Here is a 19,141-nt window from a genome sequence, read left to right as displayed (position 1 = left end):
TTCCAAAAGATATGAAAATATTTATCACAGGTAGGAGTAATATATCAAGTATTAGATTACATTTTGACTTGAATTCAGACCCCGCTTTGCCTCCTAGTGAGCAAGGAAGAACACCCTCAGCTTGAAAGGGGTGGGGTATAGCTCAGTGATAGAGTGCATGCTTAGCATGCATGAGGTCCTGGTTTCAATCCTCAGCACCTCCTCTAAGAATAAACAAACAAACAAACAAACAGACCTAATTAGCTCCCCCCGCCAAAAAGGAAGAAAGGTACTGCACATAAGCACAGTCTAAGGAAATTCCACAGCATGCGATGTTAGGGCACAGAGACAGGGCAGTAGGGCCCTCCCCTCGGTGGGGCAGGAACAGCTTACTTGTTGTGCCTTCATTCTTCTTCAGGTGGTGCTGTCAGCAGCCTAGCATGCAGGAGCCTGGAAGGAACTGGCCCCAACAATTTTTTTTTTCTATATGTGTTCTGACTTATTGGAAGGATTCTTTTTTCCTAGGACATTTGATCATTGTCAGTGCTGGCACCAAGAGATCACAGTGCAGCACTGACTGAATCAGTCTAGCCTCCCGTGTCCCTTTATGGGTCACTAAACTCAATACAAGTCAATGACATGGGGTGTCCACCTTAAGGGGGAAGTGACCAGATTCCACTTTGGGGTTGTAAGTAGAAGGTGATGTTGGATGTCAGGTGCGACCAAACTGTTAACCTGAATATGAGTTCAGTTTGAGGCAAGAGACTGGAAGAGGGAGCTGTTGTTGGAAAGGACTGGCTACCCCGTGGCCTTGGAGATCTACCAGAAGACTTGGTAGAAGGGGCCGTGTAAGACTCAGTAGGAGGAAGGGGTGGTACAGAAGCTGCTGTCCAAGGTGCCACTTGGAAATTCAGCCCGACTTGGCAGAGGTTGCAAGAACAGGGCTGTTAACAGCCAGACAAGCTAGGATCTACTGATTCCGAGGAGGGACAGCTGGATAAAGTTGTTATGAGTTAGGAACTGAAACAATAAAAATATTATGCACAAGGGGAGGTCAGTATTGGGAGGCCATGGGGTACATGCTTTGTTCTTTTTTACATTGTGGTGAAATACGTATAACATAAACCTTACCATGTTAACCATGCTGTAATTCAGTGGTATTCAGAGTGCTGCGCAGCCATCACTACTGTCTCGTTCCAGAACTTTTTCTTCACCCCAAATGGAAACCCTGTAGCCATTAAGCAGTCAGTCCCCATTCCTCCCTCCCCTCAACCCTGGCAACTTCTAATCTGCTTTCTGTCTTTATGTACTGTGCGTGGATCTTATGTCAGACAGATCTGGGTTCATCCTGGCCCTGCCATCTACTAACAGTCTACCTTTGCTCACCTAACTTTGCTTCTCTGAGCCTCAGTTTTCCACAGCTTTAGGATGAGAACAAAATGCTTAACTTGCAGTACTTTTGTGAGAATTGATTGTATGTTTAACGTTTAGCTGAATGCCTGATTCACTCTTGAATGGCCAAGCAATAAGTGGTAGTTATCGTCTGCTTTATAAAAGCAGTAACAGTGGGGTTCCTTTAAATTGTGTACTACTGCTTTTCCACCAAAAATTTGAGTAACACAACTTAATCATCTATTCTTACAGATGCTGAAGTAGGGAGCTTGACTGTTGCCTTCCAAGCTAGTTGAAGAGCTCAGAGACAACTATATATTCAAGGATTGAATATATGTTACCAGCTTTAAAATGCTGCTGGTATTTAGAGGAGAAAACTCATTAATGGTGGTTAGATGCTTAGTGAATATTTGAATTAGAGAATGAATGAATGAGCAGTTGAGCAGTTAAATAATATAGCAAGTCTGTGGAAGAAGTAAAAGTTGAGTTGGTCAATTTAATAAGTACCACTGCCTGTCTTTCGTCTATAAAATGCAACCTGGTCATTAGAATGCAGAGCAACCCGTAAGTGGATAAAAGAACTGGATTTTGGTGATTGCTTTTAGATGGCCAGTCCAAAACTTTTGGAAAATAGATATACTTCCATAAGGATGTTTAAAGAGAGGTAGATTGGGGCTGTGTACAAGGAAACTTTTTAACTATTAATGTTGGAAGGAAGGTGACAATCCTGTGTGTGTCAAGTGGAGGCCATTCAAGTTCTTTTGAGAAAGCTTATTGATCAATCTGAGCCAAAGGAGACTTTAAATCTTTCCATTTTGAAAAAAAAAATCCCCATTTCTCTGTTCTTATCTGTGAATTTAATGGATTTTTAGTTGATGAATTGATAAGTTATTCTTAATTTCTCTCTCTTTCCACATGTTCTTCCCCTCATCACTTTCTATCCCTTTAACCTGTTTTTCTTCATAGCACTTGTCACTATCAGATATTATGTATTTATTTTTTATTTTCTGGCCCCTCAGTAGAATGTATGCTCCTTTCAAGCAGCTAATTTGTTTCCCACTGTATCCACAGCTCCACAGATGTATCTAGTACACAACTGGCACACAGTACACATATGTTGAACCTTTATATAAAAATGAATAACATATATATATAAATAACTGCAGTTTTTTCTATTCCTTGCAAGAAAATACAGAAAAGTATAAGAAGAGAATTGAAAAATTGGAGGAGTTGATCAACAAGAAGATATAACTCTGAGAGATGTGGTTGATTTGAATTTGTGTTAAAGTTTGAGATGCTTTGGCCTGACTAAGGCAGTATAATGGAGATTTAACTCCATTTGTTTTGTTTTTTTATACAAAAGATGCTGGTAAGGAAGGATGGCTCCACAGGGATTACCTCCGGGAATACACAATCCAGAGCCTAACAATAGGCCCTTACTAAATTATCTAGGAGAATCTCTTTTCTACCTCCTGTAATTGGTGATACCATAATTAGGCCTGTGCATTACTTCTGAACCCTGCCATACATACACCTCATTTAGCTGGGCTTACGGAGAGTACATCATGCACAGGAAGCTGGCTTCTTGGTTATCAGGCTCCACAGAGGAGCTGGGAGGCTTAAGGAGCGTGGAAAAATTAGGGTTGATTTAAAGGGGCAGGGTTCCCTGGAAAAGCACAGAGGTTTTTCCAGCTTGTGCCTCCATGACCTTTAATTTCCCATCAACAGCATTGATACCTGCCTCAGTACTCTTTCTGTAAATTAGGGCATCTTTCAGTTTCCCTTTCCTCATCCTTTAAAATAGGACTGCTGATACAGACTTTGTGAGACTGTTATAATTTTAATGAGCTAACTCTTGAAAGACTCTAACTTAGTGCTTGGAAGATAAAAATCCTAGCACAGTTCCTGGAATATGTACTAAGAGTATAATTATTGTCAGTTCCTCTTCTTTCTTCTTTTATCATGATCACTGTCTACACTGTCAGGTTTTAATTAATTCATTATGACAGAATTACATTTTAAAATCCTATTGTGTTTGGAGTTTTGAATAGCATTTTGGTACTTGGTGAGATACTTTAAATTATCCACCTTACCTAATGATGATGATGGTGATGATTAATAATAATAATAATAATAATAATAATAATAATAATAATAATAATAATAATAATAATAATAATAATATTGGTTTACTTGTTTTATTCTTCCTGTTAGAACACAAGCAACAGAGAGAATGTTCATTCATTTTTATTTTGACTGCAGAGCCTAGAGCAGTACTTTGATTCCAGTAGGTATTCCCAAAAGTTTGTTGTATCCTTTTTGAAAGGTACAACTAAAAATATTTAACATAATTATTGTTAATAAAAACCAGCATCCTCACACACTTAACTTTGTTAAAGCCAGTGCAGATCTAAGTTCACAGCGTAATTTCTTTGAACCTTTACTGAACTGGAGAGAATAGGACATGCCTGTGTGGCGGCTACATCTTAAGAATGACAGATCTAGAGCAAGCTATGTTTTGTTTTGCACCATTTTCTTTCAAATCTAGTTTTAAGCTTTTCTATCTGGTGGTAATTGTTTGTTAGTCCCTAACAGCAGGGCCTTCAGCAATAAGATAATTATTGTATAGATGAATAATAGATCGGGAGACTTGGAGGTACTCAGAAGGAGGAAAGGAAAGAAGGGGTCAGAAAACGGGTTTCCTTACCCAGTTTACCTGACAGTTCAGGCTGCACACACCAAAGGGCGCTGCTCCCTGTCAGTCTCCCTGTGTTTCAGCCTGTCTGCCCATCTCAGATGGTTTCCTTAGCCTTAGAGCTAAAATTGTTCCCCCTAGGACTGGAGTGTTGCCTAAGTTAAGACTGCAAGCCCTGCTAATAAGCATATGGCACTTAACTCCCATTCCTCTGGCCTTACGCTCATGGTACCACCGTGTCCTTTTCTCTAGGTGCACATTTTGGTTGATTCCCTGCTTCCTGTCCTGGGAGTGCTCTTCTCTCTCTACTGTTTTACCAAGCAGGGTGTGACTCACATAAGGGAAACAATCTAGAGAACCTTATTATTTGTGCATAGTGAAGTCATTCTTGCATGTTGTTCTTGTTCTTATTTTGAACGTGACTTATGCCACTTTGTAATTTCTTTTTCTTTCAAAGTCAGGAAAACATTTGACAGTCCTTTATTCCACTCATCTAGAAAAAAGAGAGCTCTGCCGATTGCAGGGGATTGGATCTAGTTTATAGAATGACTTTCCTCAGCCTCTGTCTTGGACATCAGAGGTGAAATCTCAGTTCACATGTATAAACATGCCCCTGTTTGATCAGTCACAAATACTGGAATTACATGTCTAGGAAGGAGGAAGTAGAGATTGGATGATAACTACCTTGTGAAGAGTTAGAGGTTGAGTTGGGGGAGTCTGGATCTGAAAGCGGCATCTGTAATGCAGGCTTGCATTTGGTGTTAGAGCTGTACAGTGTTGTTTAGACTGAAGGGATTTCTTAGTCATTCAGAAAATAATCTTTCGTATAGGAATTTAAGGAGGACTCATTTTGTATCAGCTCTATTTTCAGAGCGATTTATGTTGTTTCTTCCTCCTTGTAAGACTTTATGTCCTTTCAAAAGTCCTATAGAATTCTGATTTTGGGTATTTGGAAGTCCCCCATGTGTAATCTCATAACCAATGATAGTATCTTCTTCCGTGGGATTGTTATGAAGACTTAACTACACATTAAAGTGTTTAGCATTGTCTCTGGCAGATAGTAAGCTCAATAAATGGCCACTATCATCATCGTCAAGTGGTGAAGGGAAGTACTCAGTCTTGCGTATTATTCGAAGCTTGCTTGTTGCCTTTGACTCTCTAACTTTTGGCAGCCCATCACTGAAGCCCACAGCTCTGAGGGAAGTGACAAGAGAAAGTGCAGTGGAAATGGAGGCTATAAATATGTGACTTTTGAAGACCATTCATATAATAACTCTTATTTTAGTTTTGAAATCCCTTCCTCATCAGAGACTGAGACGGAAGACGTACACGTTTACTCCATTCCTCTCCTGGCTGATTGGCACAGATAAGCGGGGATAAGGAGTCAGCAAGAGTTTGTCAGTCTGCTGTTTCTTGGTCACCAGTTCTTGGAACCATTGAACGTAGGTGATTTTATCAGTGTAAACTTTCACAGTGCCTGATTCAAAGGCAGTCAGTACACTTGAATTAAAAAAATCATGTGAGGCTCACGTGTCATATCAGGGCTGCATCTAGAGCCAAGGATTCGTTAGTCACTCGTTGAATTTTAGGGTATTTGCATTCTGAAATTCACTAGAAGCATCGTTTCCACTCCTGTGCTTCAGTAGTGCTAGGTGAATTGTGCCAGCATTTGGAATGCATGGAACCTGACAGTCATTCTTTCTTTTTTTATGTCACCTTGTTAGACATGTAGAGTAAGATGACAAGCTCATTTATAACTGCTTTTTTCTGCCAGGTCACTTTGCCAAGAGATCTTACTATGGATTCTGGGGAAATGGGAGAGGAAGAAGGCAATTGCTAGCCTGAAAGGAATTGCAGGCTTGGACAGATCTGTGCCCTCTCTCCAGTCATTTTGTCGCTTTGGAGTGACCAGTCAAGGTGGCATTATGTCACCATCAGAGAGGCCATTTGGTGAGTCCACCCATCCTTTGCTCTCTCTTCAGATTTGATTGTACCCAGAAGGCCATCTGCAACTCGCCGACTAAGGGGCGCTGATAGAAAGGAAACTAGAAACTCAGGCAGCTGAAGTGCTGCCACTTACAATCTCCAAATGAAGTGGGTGCCTGAAATGGTCCTCCAGGTTTTTCCTAGATGCTGGCTAATAGTAGGTGCATTTGCTGGAGCCTCGCAGCTCTGCATCACAACAAGCTCACTCACTTCACAAAGTCTTCGCCAGTGAATCAGAGGAAAAGGCAGACACATGTTCACCCTCAGAGCCAGAACAATCCAGTTCTCTTTCTGACTCTCAGAATGGTCTGTGTGTGTTCAGAGCCAGGCTTACTCCTGAGGGAAGTTGTCTGGGAGCTCCCTTTATGGTAATTTTAGGGTGAGGGCTTGTTTCTCCTAGGGATTGATTAGAAGGTGCTTAACAAATGGATAATTTATTTCCCCAACATTTCACAAGTGTATTTTAAATTATTCCCACTTTCTGGGTGATATGTGAAGATGTTATTACCTCGGAACATAAGTTCTTATTGATCCGAGTCTGCGTAGTATTTAACTGGTGGCAGCTGCTCTACTCAGATTTCATGTCACATTCAAAGCTGCTGTTTATTCAAATGTTTAATTTTTAATTCACGTTTAACTTGGTTAAGTTTTAAAACACTTATTCAGTATGATGGACTTGAGGAAAATAGAAAAAATTCATTGATTGCAAACAGAATCAAAAGTACAAACTCAAGCTACTAATTTACTGAGAGTTGCTGAGCATTCCTAGGTTTTGTGGTTATAACCATGCTCCTGAACTGAAAGATTTTAACATTTTTTGGCGTATTTATTTTAAAAACACTTTCAGTTTAACCTGGGACCAATTTAGTGACAAATAGAGAATTTTATAGTATTTGACTTATCAGCAGTTAAAACTTATTGCTGTCTTAAGTTTTTAGTGTACTTCTTAGTGCACATACGTCAAAACCAACAGTTCTTATTGGAACTATAGTTTGTCTTCTTGGCAGGAGAAAAAGTGAATAGGCAGCGACTGAATGACTCTCCATCCACTACAAGAAGCAACAAATTCTTAACCTGGGGTCTCTACATAGACTTCTTGGAATCTCTAATCCTCTTGAAGTTATACATAAGAAATTTTTATATGCAAACATGAATTTTTGTTGCTAAAAATAGGATCCATAGCTTTCATAAGATACTGAAAACACTCCATGTCTCCAAAAAGTTGATACTCACTGTACCAGAGAAATACTATGATTTTATGTTTTGTTCTAAGGATCCTGCTTATGGTCTGGTTCCCCAAGGGCAGGGTCCATGTCACCACCTGGTCTCTGTCATCACTTACCTTTCCCTGTACCATTCTGCCCTTCAGCACCAGTTGTTGATAAAAAGTTTGGTTAAAGAAACTCTAAAAGAACAGCTTAGATTTCAGGATCATGAATTTTTACTTTTCTGGAACTAAATATACCTATTTGGAACGGACTTTTTCATTGAAATTTTAAGAATGAATAAACTAGTGCTTCTTAAGGTAATTGTGATGTATCTTTTAAATGACTATTTGAATATAGCACTTCACTTTGACAGCCAGGATGGTTCACAGAAGCTTAGAAGCTATTTCCCTTTTCTTCTAACACAAAGTGTGGTGGAGGTAACATGAGTGATCTGAAGGACTCTGGGATACTCTGTGATAAAATAGGAAGTAATCCTAAACTTAATCTGTGGGTTATTCATACTACTAGAGGAGTATAAGGGCTATGTTATTAGTGAACTGGTAAATTGGGACAGACTACCCGGGGAGATGGTCTGCCAAATTACCTTTAATAATTGTACTTTTCAGTGAGATGATGCAAATCTGTCATTTTTTTCCCTCAATTCAATATGAAAGAGATTTTCTTTCTTTCTTTTTTAATCACAGAAGTAATAGATGTTCTTTGTATAATACAAAAAAAGCATAAAGAGGAAAACAGAAATCAACCACTGTCCTAGTCACTGTTTACCTTATTTTAGTATTTTGTTTTCTAGTACATCTTCCGTACCTGTGTATTTATTTACATGCTATAGTATAATAATTTTGTATCTTGGCCTTTTCATTTATCTGGTGAATGAAAACTAAAAGCCTTAGTATCTCATAAGAAGCTTCTTGAGACTTTTTTGCAGAAATCATAGCACTGTTTTCGATATCTTAGCCACATTTTATTACTTGGAAATTTGGTCTACTCAGTTTCCTGAACCTTTATGCATTTTTCACTGCTCAACTAATTGGTTCTTATTAGCTGAGACTGACTGAATCTCCTCCTGTGAAGATCATGTATTTTTCCATTGCCCGTAACCCTCCAGTGGCTCACTGGAAAAAGTCCACGTTCCTTTGAATGGCATCCAAGGCCCTCTGTGATCCTTCTCTTCTCTTCCTCAAGAACTGGAATATCTGCATACAACTTATACCTTAATTCCTCCTTGCTTTTGCAACTTATTGAAATAATAGTAATTCTTCAACATTCATCTTAAAATGAATCTTTTCCTCATTTGAGCAAACGACTGTGTAGAACATGATACCCTAGCTTCTGAGAATACTTTTTCAGCATGGAGAAACAGGAGAATAAGCACATTTTTGAGCTTTTTCTAATGTTGTACTGTATGGAAATAACATGTTACTTCAGAAGATTATTAATGGGGCTTCCAAAAAATAATATCTCTGGATGATAAATCTTACCAAGATAAACATTAACCCCCACATTGCAGTGAGGAAGATGAAGGTGAAGCCCTGTACCAGAAGGTGTCCTCAGAGCAGAGCCAGGTAGAGCACCTCAGGGACTTGCTGTCCCACTGCCCGGAGTGTGGTTTGGCAGGCGACTTCTTCATCTTTTACTTGAAGGTAAGCACTACATATAGTGCATGGTCAGCTTTATTCTAGGGTAGCTCCAGGAGCCCTTTGAATTTACAAAGCAGTCATAATTTTAGGTTCTAAAATTAGGTCTTCATTCCACAGATATAGAGGACATAAAGGTAATTTGTTTTTCAGTAGTCTTTGGTTTGGTAAAAAGAATAAATTTACCTTCAGCAGTACCACATGTTCGAACTACTTTCCAAGGTAATCTGCACTGAAATTTTAGAGATGACCAAAGCAGAACTCTTGATCCGTGAAAGGATTCATCTTTGCCCTGTGTTGACAGTAAGAGCCCTTTTGAAGTTAATAGCAGGTTTACAGCTATGGAGTAATCCCTTATTCTCTCTGACTGTCGCTTTGTCAGGTATCTGCAGGGGAAATTTAGCAGTTCCGCCTCTCTCACTTCGTTTGTAGCCACTTGAAACCTTTCCTGGGTTTGTTTCTTTCTTCAAAACGGTGGTTGTGCTTCCTTTTGCCCTGATTCTCCTACAGTAACCCACACCCCACACTGTTGCTCCTTATTTCCACTGTTAGAGACCATAGGCCATGTATCTTGGATTCCCTGTCCTCCATCTCTGCCTTCTTTAATATTTTCCCTAAATAGAGTGCCTATTCTAAGAGAGTCTCTGTGGAGTTTAAGGTTGGGGTTGGCATGGGAGGGTACGAGGAGGGAGTTAGAGCTAATATCCCGAGAATCCAAGTAGGGGAGACTTTTTTGATGTTTCTGATCACCCACATTCGAATTCATCCCCTTGCCCAGATTGGTTCTTTTTTTTTTTTTTAAGTTATAGTCAGTTTACAATGTTGTATCAACTGCTGGTATACAGCGTAATTTTTCAGTCATACGTGAATATATGTATATTCATTTTCATATTCTCTTTCACCATGAGCTACTACAAGATCTTGACTATATTCCCCTGTGCTATACAGTATAAACTTGTTTCAGACTGGTTCTTTATATACACATTTCAAACAGTTTTCTAGCTGTTTTTAAAGTCCTTAGTTTGACAGGATTTTTCTTCACTTTTCTTATTCTCCCACATTGATAGGAGTTGAGTCTCGTGGCCGTGGAAGATGAAGCAAAGTTAAAAACAAAGCCCTTCTCCAGCAGAAGCCTCTTGGAGGTAGAGCAGCACCAGGCTCTCCTTATGGAAGGCCAGGAGCGGAAGCTGCTGGTCCTCCAGCTGATGGCTGTTCTGAGGGAGAGAATGAGCAGATATTCACAAACATCACTCAGGTCAGTGGCCAGCGCATTCCAGATCCCAGGCTGGTGGTGTTTGTCTGTTTTGGTTTCTGTCGTTCTTTCCAAAAAATGTTCAAACGAATGTTACTCAGGGTGTGGTTTGATGACACCTGCATCCGTGTTACCTGGGATGCTGGTTAAACCTGTAAATTTCCGAGCCCACATCAGATTACGAGAATCAGGACTTTCATGGGTCCTGCGAGTTGGCATGTTTAACAAGCTCCTGAGGTGATTCTCATGCACATAAAACTGCAAATACTTTTAAATATTTATATATCACAGTAGTTTTCAACTTTTGGTGCAAATAATATTGTCTGGGATCCTTTTCACAGTATTGATGCCCAGCCCACTTTTAGAGATTCTGATTCAGCATGTCTACATTAGAGCCTCAGCACATGTATTTTTTTAAACCCTGTGGATGATTCTAATGTGCATTAGAAATTGAGAATGATTAAAACTCAAATTTAAAAAAAAATCAGTGATGATAGAATCACCTTGAGTTTACAGGTTCTCTAGCTCACAGTTTATTCCACAGCAGCCTGTGAAGCTTTTAAGATTTTTTAAAAAATTCTTTCAGAGTAGAATAACTATGTGAACCAGTCCTGCTTAATGGCTCAGACATTATTTTTTACCAGCTTTTTTTAAAAATAGGAAATAAAAGTCATGAAGTATAGGCACTATATTTTACCACTTGACCACAGTTAGCTGTTGCCTGGTTGGTGACTGGTCAGTTGTAAGATGGTATGATTGTCACGCTTAAACCCGACTCTCCAGCTCTTTGTGCCGTCGTCATTGTCACCTGCCTTCCAGTGTTGCTAAGCAGCGTTTCACTACAGCTCCCGCTGAGAAAATCTGCAGCTGCCTATCAGCTCTGACCTATCATGCCTACTTAATGAGCATTATGTTCATGATTTCTTTCTTGGCCTCTTATTCCTTCAGTTCACTGACCCCTTATTTACTCAGTAGAGTAATTTGTTTCTCTCATGTTTGTATCAGTTCCCTAAAGACTTTTTCACCCAGACTTTATGTTTTTGTCTCAGGATGCTAGCTGGAAAGGCAAATGATCTAAAAACTGATATGACCTAAGCTTTCCCACTTACCTCCTTTTACTCCTAATTAAGGAACAATGGTGCTAGGCTGATACAAAAGTGATATGTCCCATTAAATTATCCTTCAGGTGAGGTTAAAATGTATCAGGACAAAAAGCACCCCCCCAAAAAAAATTAAATTGCATTTAGTAGTCTTACTGCTAGTGATAATTTTGGTATGTTATTTTGAAATACTCACGCATGTGAGTAAGCAGTAAGCAATAAGTTAAAGTAATTTTGTTAATATCATTAAGATCTTTAGCATAAGAAAAAGAGTTATAAGTATAAAATTAAGGAACTTGAGTAAAACCCCCATAATATTACATTTTAATTGGAGGTGTTTGTATGAACTCATGGTTTTTTTCTTTTTAAAAAAATAGACATTTCCTAGCTCAACCCACTGTCAATGTCAAGAAGCAGTGACAACCCAGTGGCAATTAGCATCCCTAGTACCAGATTATAGTTTCTAAATAGCATTTCCTACTGAAAGAACACAAAGCTCATTGTATTAAAGGTTCATTTGGTTCTAGGGCAGGAGAACTGTACAATTTAGGCCTCAGGGCATCTTGTTGCGCTTGAATACGAGGACGCTATCTGAGATGAACAGGGTCATGTCAGTATTCAGGAGCCATCCTGGTGGTGGTTCCTATTGATCATAGGTGGGGCAGTTTGAGTATTAAAAAGAATAATGCCTGCAGTGGATTGAAACACATTAAGAAACACATTAAGTTCCGAAAATCTCTGGTGGGACATCTTTGGAGGTTGCTAGGACATCAACTGACTATTTGGTAAATTGATAAATGAAGAAAAAGAATAAAATGTTTATCTTGTCTTTCCTGTAGGAACCATATTCAGTGTAATTAAATAGTCAACAAAGGAAATTTTTCCTTTATGTAAGAACCACAACTGAAAAATTCAAAAAGAGAACTAGAAATTATATTTTGCAATCCCCTAATGAAATAATGGATCTCGGTAACAATCATCAATGTCTGCTCTAAACATTAGGGGTACTTTATAATGAATGTATTAGGGCAAATGCACCCAAACCAACTGATCCTTTCTTCCCCCAGCAATTTATTATGAAAACTTCCAAATTTGAAAGAATTTCTTAGTGAGTACCTGCATACCCACTACCTAGATTCTACCGTTAACATTTTATTATACCTGCTTTATCACATATTAATCTATGTTTCCATCTGTCTATCCATTTTATTTTGGGTGCATTTCAGGGTTAATGCAAATATCAGTATATGTCCCCCAAATATTTCAGCCTGGACTGATTAATCTTAACATCACCACAAGAAGACAAGCAGACATCATCATGGCCTCCTCATGCAATGCAGTAGGAAGTATGCAGCACCGCCTAGGAAGGGTCCTTACCCCCAAAGCTCCCCCAAAATACAAAACAAACCAACCCCCCAAGATATGAACCTGAATCCAATCAAGAAAACGGGATTGAGGAGCAAGCTAAATGCCATGAGGAAACAATTAGTCAAATCCATAATGTGGGAAATTCTACAGTACAAATGACCCAGTTTCTTTGTCAAATAAATGGTGTTAAAAAGGAGTAAAGCTGTTGTAGCTTTAAAGAGACTTGAGTGATATCAATGAAACATAATATGTGCATCTTGATTCAAACAAACCAATTGTATGAAGACATTTTTTGCAACAATTATGGACCAGGTATTAGAAGATATAAGGGTTTTTTTTTTTTTACCATATACTATATTTATTTCTTTATTTTTATTTTTTGATTGAAGTATAGGAATTTTTACTGAGTGTAATCATAGTATAGTAGTTATGTAAAAAACAAATCTCCTTATTTGTTAGAAGTGCATATTGAAGTTTTCATGGATGAAAGATTAAAAATCCAATAAAGTGTGTTGGCAGATGGCATGTTAGTATGTGAGATGAGCCCTGTTCCAACTCCCGAGTTCTTTCATCCTGCAAATATGTATTGAGAGCCTACTGTGTGCCACGTACTCTTCCAGGTATCAGAGACACAGCTGTGAGCAGAACAGACACACATCTGTGCTCTCATGGAGCTTACAGTCACATAAGGGGAGAGGCAGTAAGCAAGTCAGCAAAATCACACAATGTGTTTGTTAGACGATGGTAAGTACCAGAGAGAAAAAATCAGCCAAGGAAAGGGGATGGTAAAGGAGTTTGTAAACAGGGTGGTCGTGGAGAACCTTGCTGAGAAAGTGACTTTTGAGCAAAGATCTAAGGCAGGAAAGGAGGGAGCTATTGAGATACCCAGGAGAAAAGTGTTTCAGACAAGAGGGACCCTGCCTGGAGTGTGAAGGAGTCAGCAAGGGGGCCTGTGTATATGGAGAGGAATGAGCAAGGTTCCCTTTTATCTGCCCTTTGAGGGACTGCCACCCTCTGCACCCTTCTGTACCTGGATCATGTAATCAGAAGAATAGAAGGGGTTCTACATGCTTGTGGTTTTTTTTCATATGTTAAATTTTTTTAACATAAGTAACACATGTTCATTGTGAAAACATTTAAATAAAAGAGGTGCAAATTTTTTAAGTAGGGACTTATGGTTAAAGACAGTGTATTGAACAAAAATATTTATCTGGAAACCAGAGACCCACAGAGCAGGAGAGGAAAGACAGTAGATAAAAGAGAATAACAATGCATGGAAACTGTGAAATAGTAGCTGATTCAGCAACTTGAGAAAATGGAAAGCTAAGTGCCTGCACAGGAGAATTCACGAAGCAAGCACTATGCCTCAATAAAGCTGTTAAAATTTTTTTTGCAAAAGAAAAACAGAAGCAAGCCACTTCTCCCTGCAGAACCCTATAAGGGTGGGAGGCATCAGATAAGCTCCAAAGATGGAGCTGAATTTAGAGATTAAATCAGGTTGAAAGGCTCCACAAGATTCAGTAGACCCTCTGATTCCTTCCTCGACTTCATACAACCACCTCCCCGCTCCAGCCAAAGACTCAAGGTTTATTCTTGAGAGAGGTTGAACCCAGACTCTGAACTTGGGTGGTGGTAGCACACGGCAAAGCTGGAGAATTAAGCTGATGTCTGCAGACACAGCAGGGAGGCCTCAGCCCCCTTGCACTCATTTGCCAGAATGTTGACAGCAGGTTTATACATCCCCATAGGATTATTATGAGGATTAAGTGAGTTAATACCTGTAGAATGTTCAGAACAGTACCTGGTAAATAGCAAATGCTTAATGTTATCACTAAACTAAACAGCTAAATAATTAAAACTGGTTGCCTCTGTAGAGTCAGAATCAGATGGAGAGAAACAGGGTAGGGCACTGCCATTTTTCATTATAAACTTTCAGGAATATTTGGCTTTTAGATTTATGTATCTTTACAAAAATTTTCAAGTAAAAAGTGAAAGTCTCCAAATGTTAACTACTATCTATAAATAGATTAAAAAATGTCTTCTGTATAGCACAAGGAACTGTATTCAATATCTTGTAATAACCTTTCATGAAAAAGAATATGAAAATGAATATATGTGTGTGTGTGTGTGTGTGTATGACTGGGGCATTATGGGAAATTGGCACATTGTAACTGACTATGCTTCAGTTAAAATAAAAAGTCTCTCTCCTTCTCTCCTCAATATGCAAAAATTCTAGAACAGGCATCAGTCACATACCTATCCTTGTGGCTGGCAGCTCCATAAAAAATCACAGGAAATGAGTAGTAGGGGAGGAGCTGTTGTCCGCATGGTGGTTTAGTTGTTGCATGCAAAATTTGAGGGAAAGGGTACACTTCATAAATGACAGTAACAACTGGCTATCACACCACAGTTAACAGCTCCCAGGGTTTTTTCTTTAACATACATAAAACTGAAAGTTTCTTCTTCTTTTAAATTTAAGTGTAGTTGATTTACAGTATTTCAGGTGTACAGCAAAGTGATATATACATATATTCTTTTTTCAGATTCTTTTCCATTATAGATAATTACAAGATATTGAATGTAGTTCCCTGTACTATACAGTAGATCCTTGTTATTTGTCTATTTTATATATATTAATGTGTATCTGTTAATCCCAAATTCCTAAATTATCTTTCCCTTGCCTTTCCCCTATGGTAACCATAAGTTTGTTTTCTATGTCAGTGAGTCTATTTCTGTTTTTTGTTTTCTTTTGTTTTTTTAGATTTTTTTTTTTTTTTTTTTTTTGGCAAAAGGGAGGGAGGTGATTAGGTTTATTTATTTATTTGTTTTTGAAGGAGATTACTGGGGATTGAACCTAGGACCGTGTGCAGGCTAATCATGCACTCTACCGCTTGAGCTATACCCTCCCCTTGTTTCTGTGTTGAAGTAAGTTCATTTGCATCATCTCTTGAAAGTTCATAGTACTAGAATCATACTACTTGTTTTGTAATGTTAAAAAAATTATATATATTATATATATAATATATTAGATCGTAGAGAGGAATTTAGAAAAAAATTGGAAAGCTGGATAGTTCCAGCAATTTAATGGTATGTTTGTGCTGAAATAGAAGCTTCCTATAATCAAGGAGTGTTTGAGAAAACTCTTGGGAGGTAAAATAGGTGGCCCAAGATGGTAGATGAACTAGTTTCTCTGGGAAGAGCCAGGGTCCTTAACTAATAATGTCAATAAAGTCTTAATCTAGAGAGGATGGTGAATATTGCTGTTACTAGCATTGTTCATTACAGTAAGTGGAACTTTTAATAACCTTTCTAATTTCCTGCCTTGCTCCAAAAGACAAGTGTTAACAAGCCATTCTCCTGACTTTAAGCCTGCAATAAAGATTCTAGCATAGCACGTGATTTGCCCAGAGAGTTAAACATGCAAGCTTGCATGGTATTTAGAGGCTTATTATGACCTACCTCAACCATCCAATTTTCAAAATGATTTTTCCCTTTTGAGCCATTAGTCCTAAATACGCATGTAAGTGTATGCGCATGGACTTGTGCGCATGTGCGTGTATGGGTGTGTGTATGCTGTCTTTTATTCAAATGTGTTTCTACTTAAGATGATTAATTCAAGCACAGTTAAAATGATGCTGACCAAATTAATTCCATTTAAGGCTTAGTTGTTAGCCAAATGCTAAGTAAAATCTTATATATAATAACTTAATATTTTAAAACTATTCGATATTTTAAAAAGTGACTCTGGATCGTTTGTGGAGATTGTTTGAGGACACTGAATTCTAAATAAAATTAATGCCTCTTCCCCCATTCTTTGCTTCCTAGAACTAGCCTGTCAGAACAGGCAAAGGGAATCCTTAAGGAGGAAACCTCATTAGGTGAAGCAGATATAGGATACTCTGAAATGGTCAGAAAGTAACAAATCATTTTTCATTTTAATTTCCTGGTAAGAATCATGAAAAGTAAAGGAAGGTGGGTTGGTATATTAAAACATTTGGGGAAGTGTAAAAGGGCTTTCTCATTTATTGACTGTATGACCTTGAGCAGATTGCCTCTGTAAGTCTCAGATTCTTCATCTGAAAATGAGGCCAAAAGTACTGATGTCCTAGAGTTGATATGAGACCTGAGTGAGCTTATGCATGTAAAACACTGAGCACCGTGCCTGCTATGTGGTAGCATTTGCTCTGGAAGCTTCTTGCTGTCATTATGTTGTTGAAGGAGAAGATGAGGATGTTCACATTATATATGAAGAGAATTTCGAGGGGTTTTTTTCTTACTCTTCACTAATTCTAAATTCCATTTCTGAGGTAGGTTGTGGACTTTGTACCAGCAACCCTGCAGCGAGCATGTGCAAGCCTGGCCCATCAGGCAGAGGGCACCGTGGAATCACAGACACTGAGCATATCCGTGGGACTGGCGGCCGTCATGCTGAGAGGAGCCGTGCAGGTGAGCTGCAGACATGAACCAAACTTGAAAGGAGGGAGAAGAGACAAGAAAAACCTACTGCTTCCCTTCCATATCCTTGTGAGAAATAAGGATGGATATTGCATATAAGAGAACTAGAGTAAACAAGTGAGGTTGTTAATAAGAATTCTCCCCGAAGTAGAGGACAAGAAAACTGTACCCCTTCCACCTTGTCACATGCATAGACAGAGGCAGCCAGAGCCCTTTCTGACCTGGCATGAGCTTGATTTGGAAATACCTGGCACACTGTTTTGCATCCATGGTGATTACTAGATTCTCTGGCCCTCACTGTGGTTGCTCCCCATAGCTCAGCCCTGTCTGTCCTGCGGTGGTCAGGGGAGAACCCTTGTAACCTGCTGGCTGCTGAGGATCCCATGTTTTGAATAGTTCCACTTTAGCCCAGGATCCATTGTTCAACTCGTCATGTAACATGTTAAGGCTTTGTTTCCAGTGCATATGTCTTTTACATACTTAATTTATAATTTTTTAAATTTAATATACTTACTGCCCACTTGCCATGTGCCAGATTCTGAACTGAAGGTGCTGGGAATACAGCAGTGGACAAAGAAGACATGGTCCCTACCCTCATGAAGCTTAGAGCCAGTGAGAGAGACAGTCACTAAGTAACTCTTCAAAAAATATATGCTTAGAATTGAACGAAGTACCTCAAGAGAGAAATGGAGGGTACAAAGGAAACTTCTAGCCTAGGCAGGGAAGGTTTCCACTGAGGAAGTACATGTAATTTTAACTATGACTTGAACGATGAGTAGGAGTTTGGGGGGGTGTGTGGTGTGGATGGAGGAAACTCTTCCAATTTAAGGAAACATCATGTACGAGGGCTGGGAAGCAGAAGAGAGCCTGGTATACTTAAGAGACTGGTAGAAGGCCTGTGTAGCTGAACTGCAGGGACCAAGGGTCAGAGTAGTGCCAGACAATGTGGACAGGTGGGCACGTGTGTGTGTGACTGGCTAATTACATACCACATTAGGTTGAGGGGATGGCAAGAAAGCAGACGAGGCTTGGTGCAAGTGTTATGAAATCTGATCTGAAATCAAACTGGACATAACTCATAGCAATGAGTAGGGAAACCCTCTGGGAATGGATTTTTGAGATTGAGGATTAAAATCTGATACTGATTCTTGATACATTAGAATTTGCCTCTCTCTAGCCTGTCCTTAAGGGGAAAAGGAATTTTATCTGGGCCTCTTTTTAATGTGAAGTCTATTTCTTGGTAGATTTACTTAGCACTCCTAATTTTATATTTCCCTCACAGTTTAAAAAAAAACACATTTTTTGGTTCAGTTTCAAGAGTCATATTATCCCTGCTCTTAGAACGCTCAAGGAGGAATTCACCAATTGAATAGTTTTTCTTAAGTTGTACTGTTACTAGATTTAGTTGGCCTGATTGATTTTTTTGTAAACTCTTTATTTTTATTTTTAAAATTTACTTCTTATTTTTGGAGGGGGAGGTAATTAGGTTTATTTATTCATTTCAATGGAGGTACTGGGGATTGAAACAAGGACCTTGTGCATTTTAGGCAGGCACTCTACCACTGAGCTATACCCTCCTCCACCTGACTGATTTCTGTTTTGTGGGTTGAGTATTCATAGGAATAGTCTTAACTTCCATAGTTGAGAGCAGTTTTTTTTGCAGACGTCATCAGCCTCCCTGTGCCTCTCCTCCTTTCTCGTGCTCATCAGCTGCTCCTCTTCCCTGACTCGCTCTGGTCTCTGCAGGGAGACTCTCTCCTCTGTCGGTGGGGAAGCTGTCAGGGCTGAGGGCAGGGTGGGGCTTCATCTCGGGGAGAGGAAGCTGGGAACACAGGGCTGCTCCCCTAAGACCCACTTTCCCAAGCTCCACATCATCCAGGCGCCTTAGCGTAGGGCTGCCCGACATGGACCACAGAGTGTTAGGCGGGAGTGAGGTTCCCCTGGGAGTAGGGACGCCTGTGCCGAGTGGTCACCACCCTGGTGTCCAGTACCAGCTGGTGAGGGTTCCAATCATGTGATGGTATCCCTGTGTCTGTCTCCCTTGTCCTTGC

At 39.4% G+C, this 19,141-nt stretch overlaps 1 protein-coding gene across 6 annotated transcripts in view; it reads left to right on the top strand.

The window, feature by feature from the left end:
• LOC105102803 (anthrax toxin receptor-like) overlaps positions 1-19,141 on the top strand; it is a 45,247-nt gene that overhangs the window by 9,294 nt on the left and 16,812 nt on the right. For 2 of the 6 annotated variants that reach the window (XM_031460922.2, XM_064487925.1), the window contains exons 2-5: positions 5,841-6,016; positions 8,789-8,921; positions 9,983-10,170; positions 16,947-17,081. Coding sequence is in view for 5 of the 6 variants with exons in the window: in XM_064487925.1 (XP_064343995.1) it covers positions 16,982-17,081 (100 nt within the window). In the remaining variant the exon portion in view is untranslated. Of the gene's footprint in view, positions 1-4,649; positions 5,509-5,840; positions 6,017-8,788; positions 8,922-9,982; positions 10,171-16,946; positions 17,082-19,141 lie in introns of those variants that run through there. The other 4 variants (XM_064487924.1, XM_064487922.1, XM_064487926.1 and 1 more) reach the window with 3 other exon arrangements.

The sequence above is a fragment of the Camelus dromedarius genome, chromosome 8 (assembly GCF_036321535.1).
Source record: "Camelus dromedarius isolate mCamDro1 chromosome 8, mCamDro1.pat, whole genome shotgun sequence".
Lineage (NCBI taxonomy): Eukaryota > Metazoa > Chordata > Mammalia > Artiodactyla > Camelidae > Camelus > Camelus dromedarius.
The sequence above is the reverse complement of the archived record's forward strand: the minus strand, read 5'-3'. Positions and strand labels throughout refer to the sequence as shown.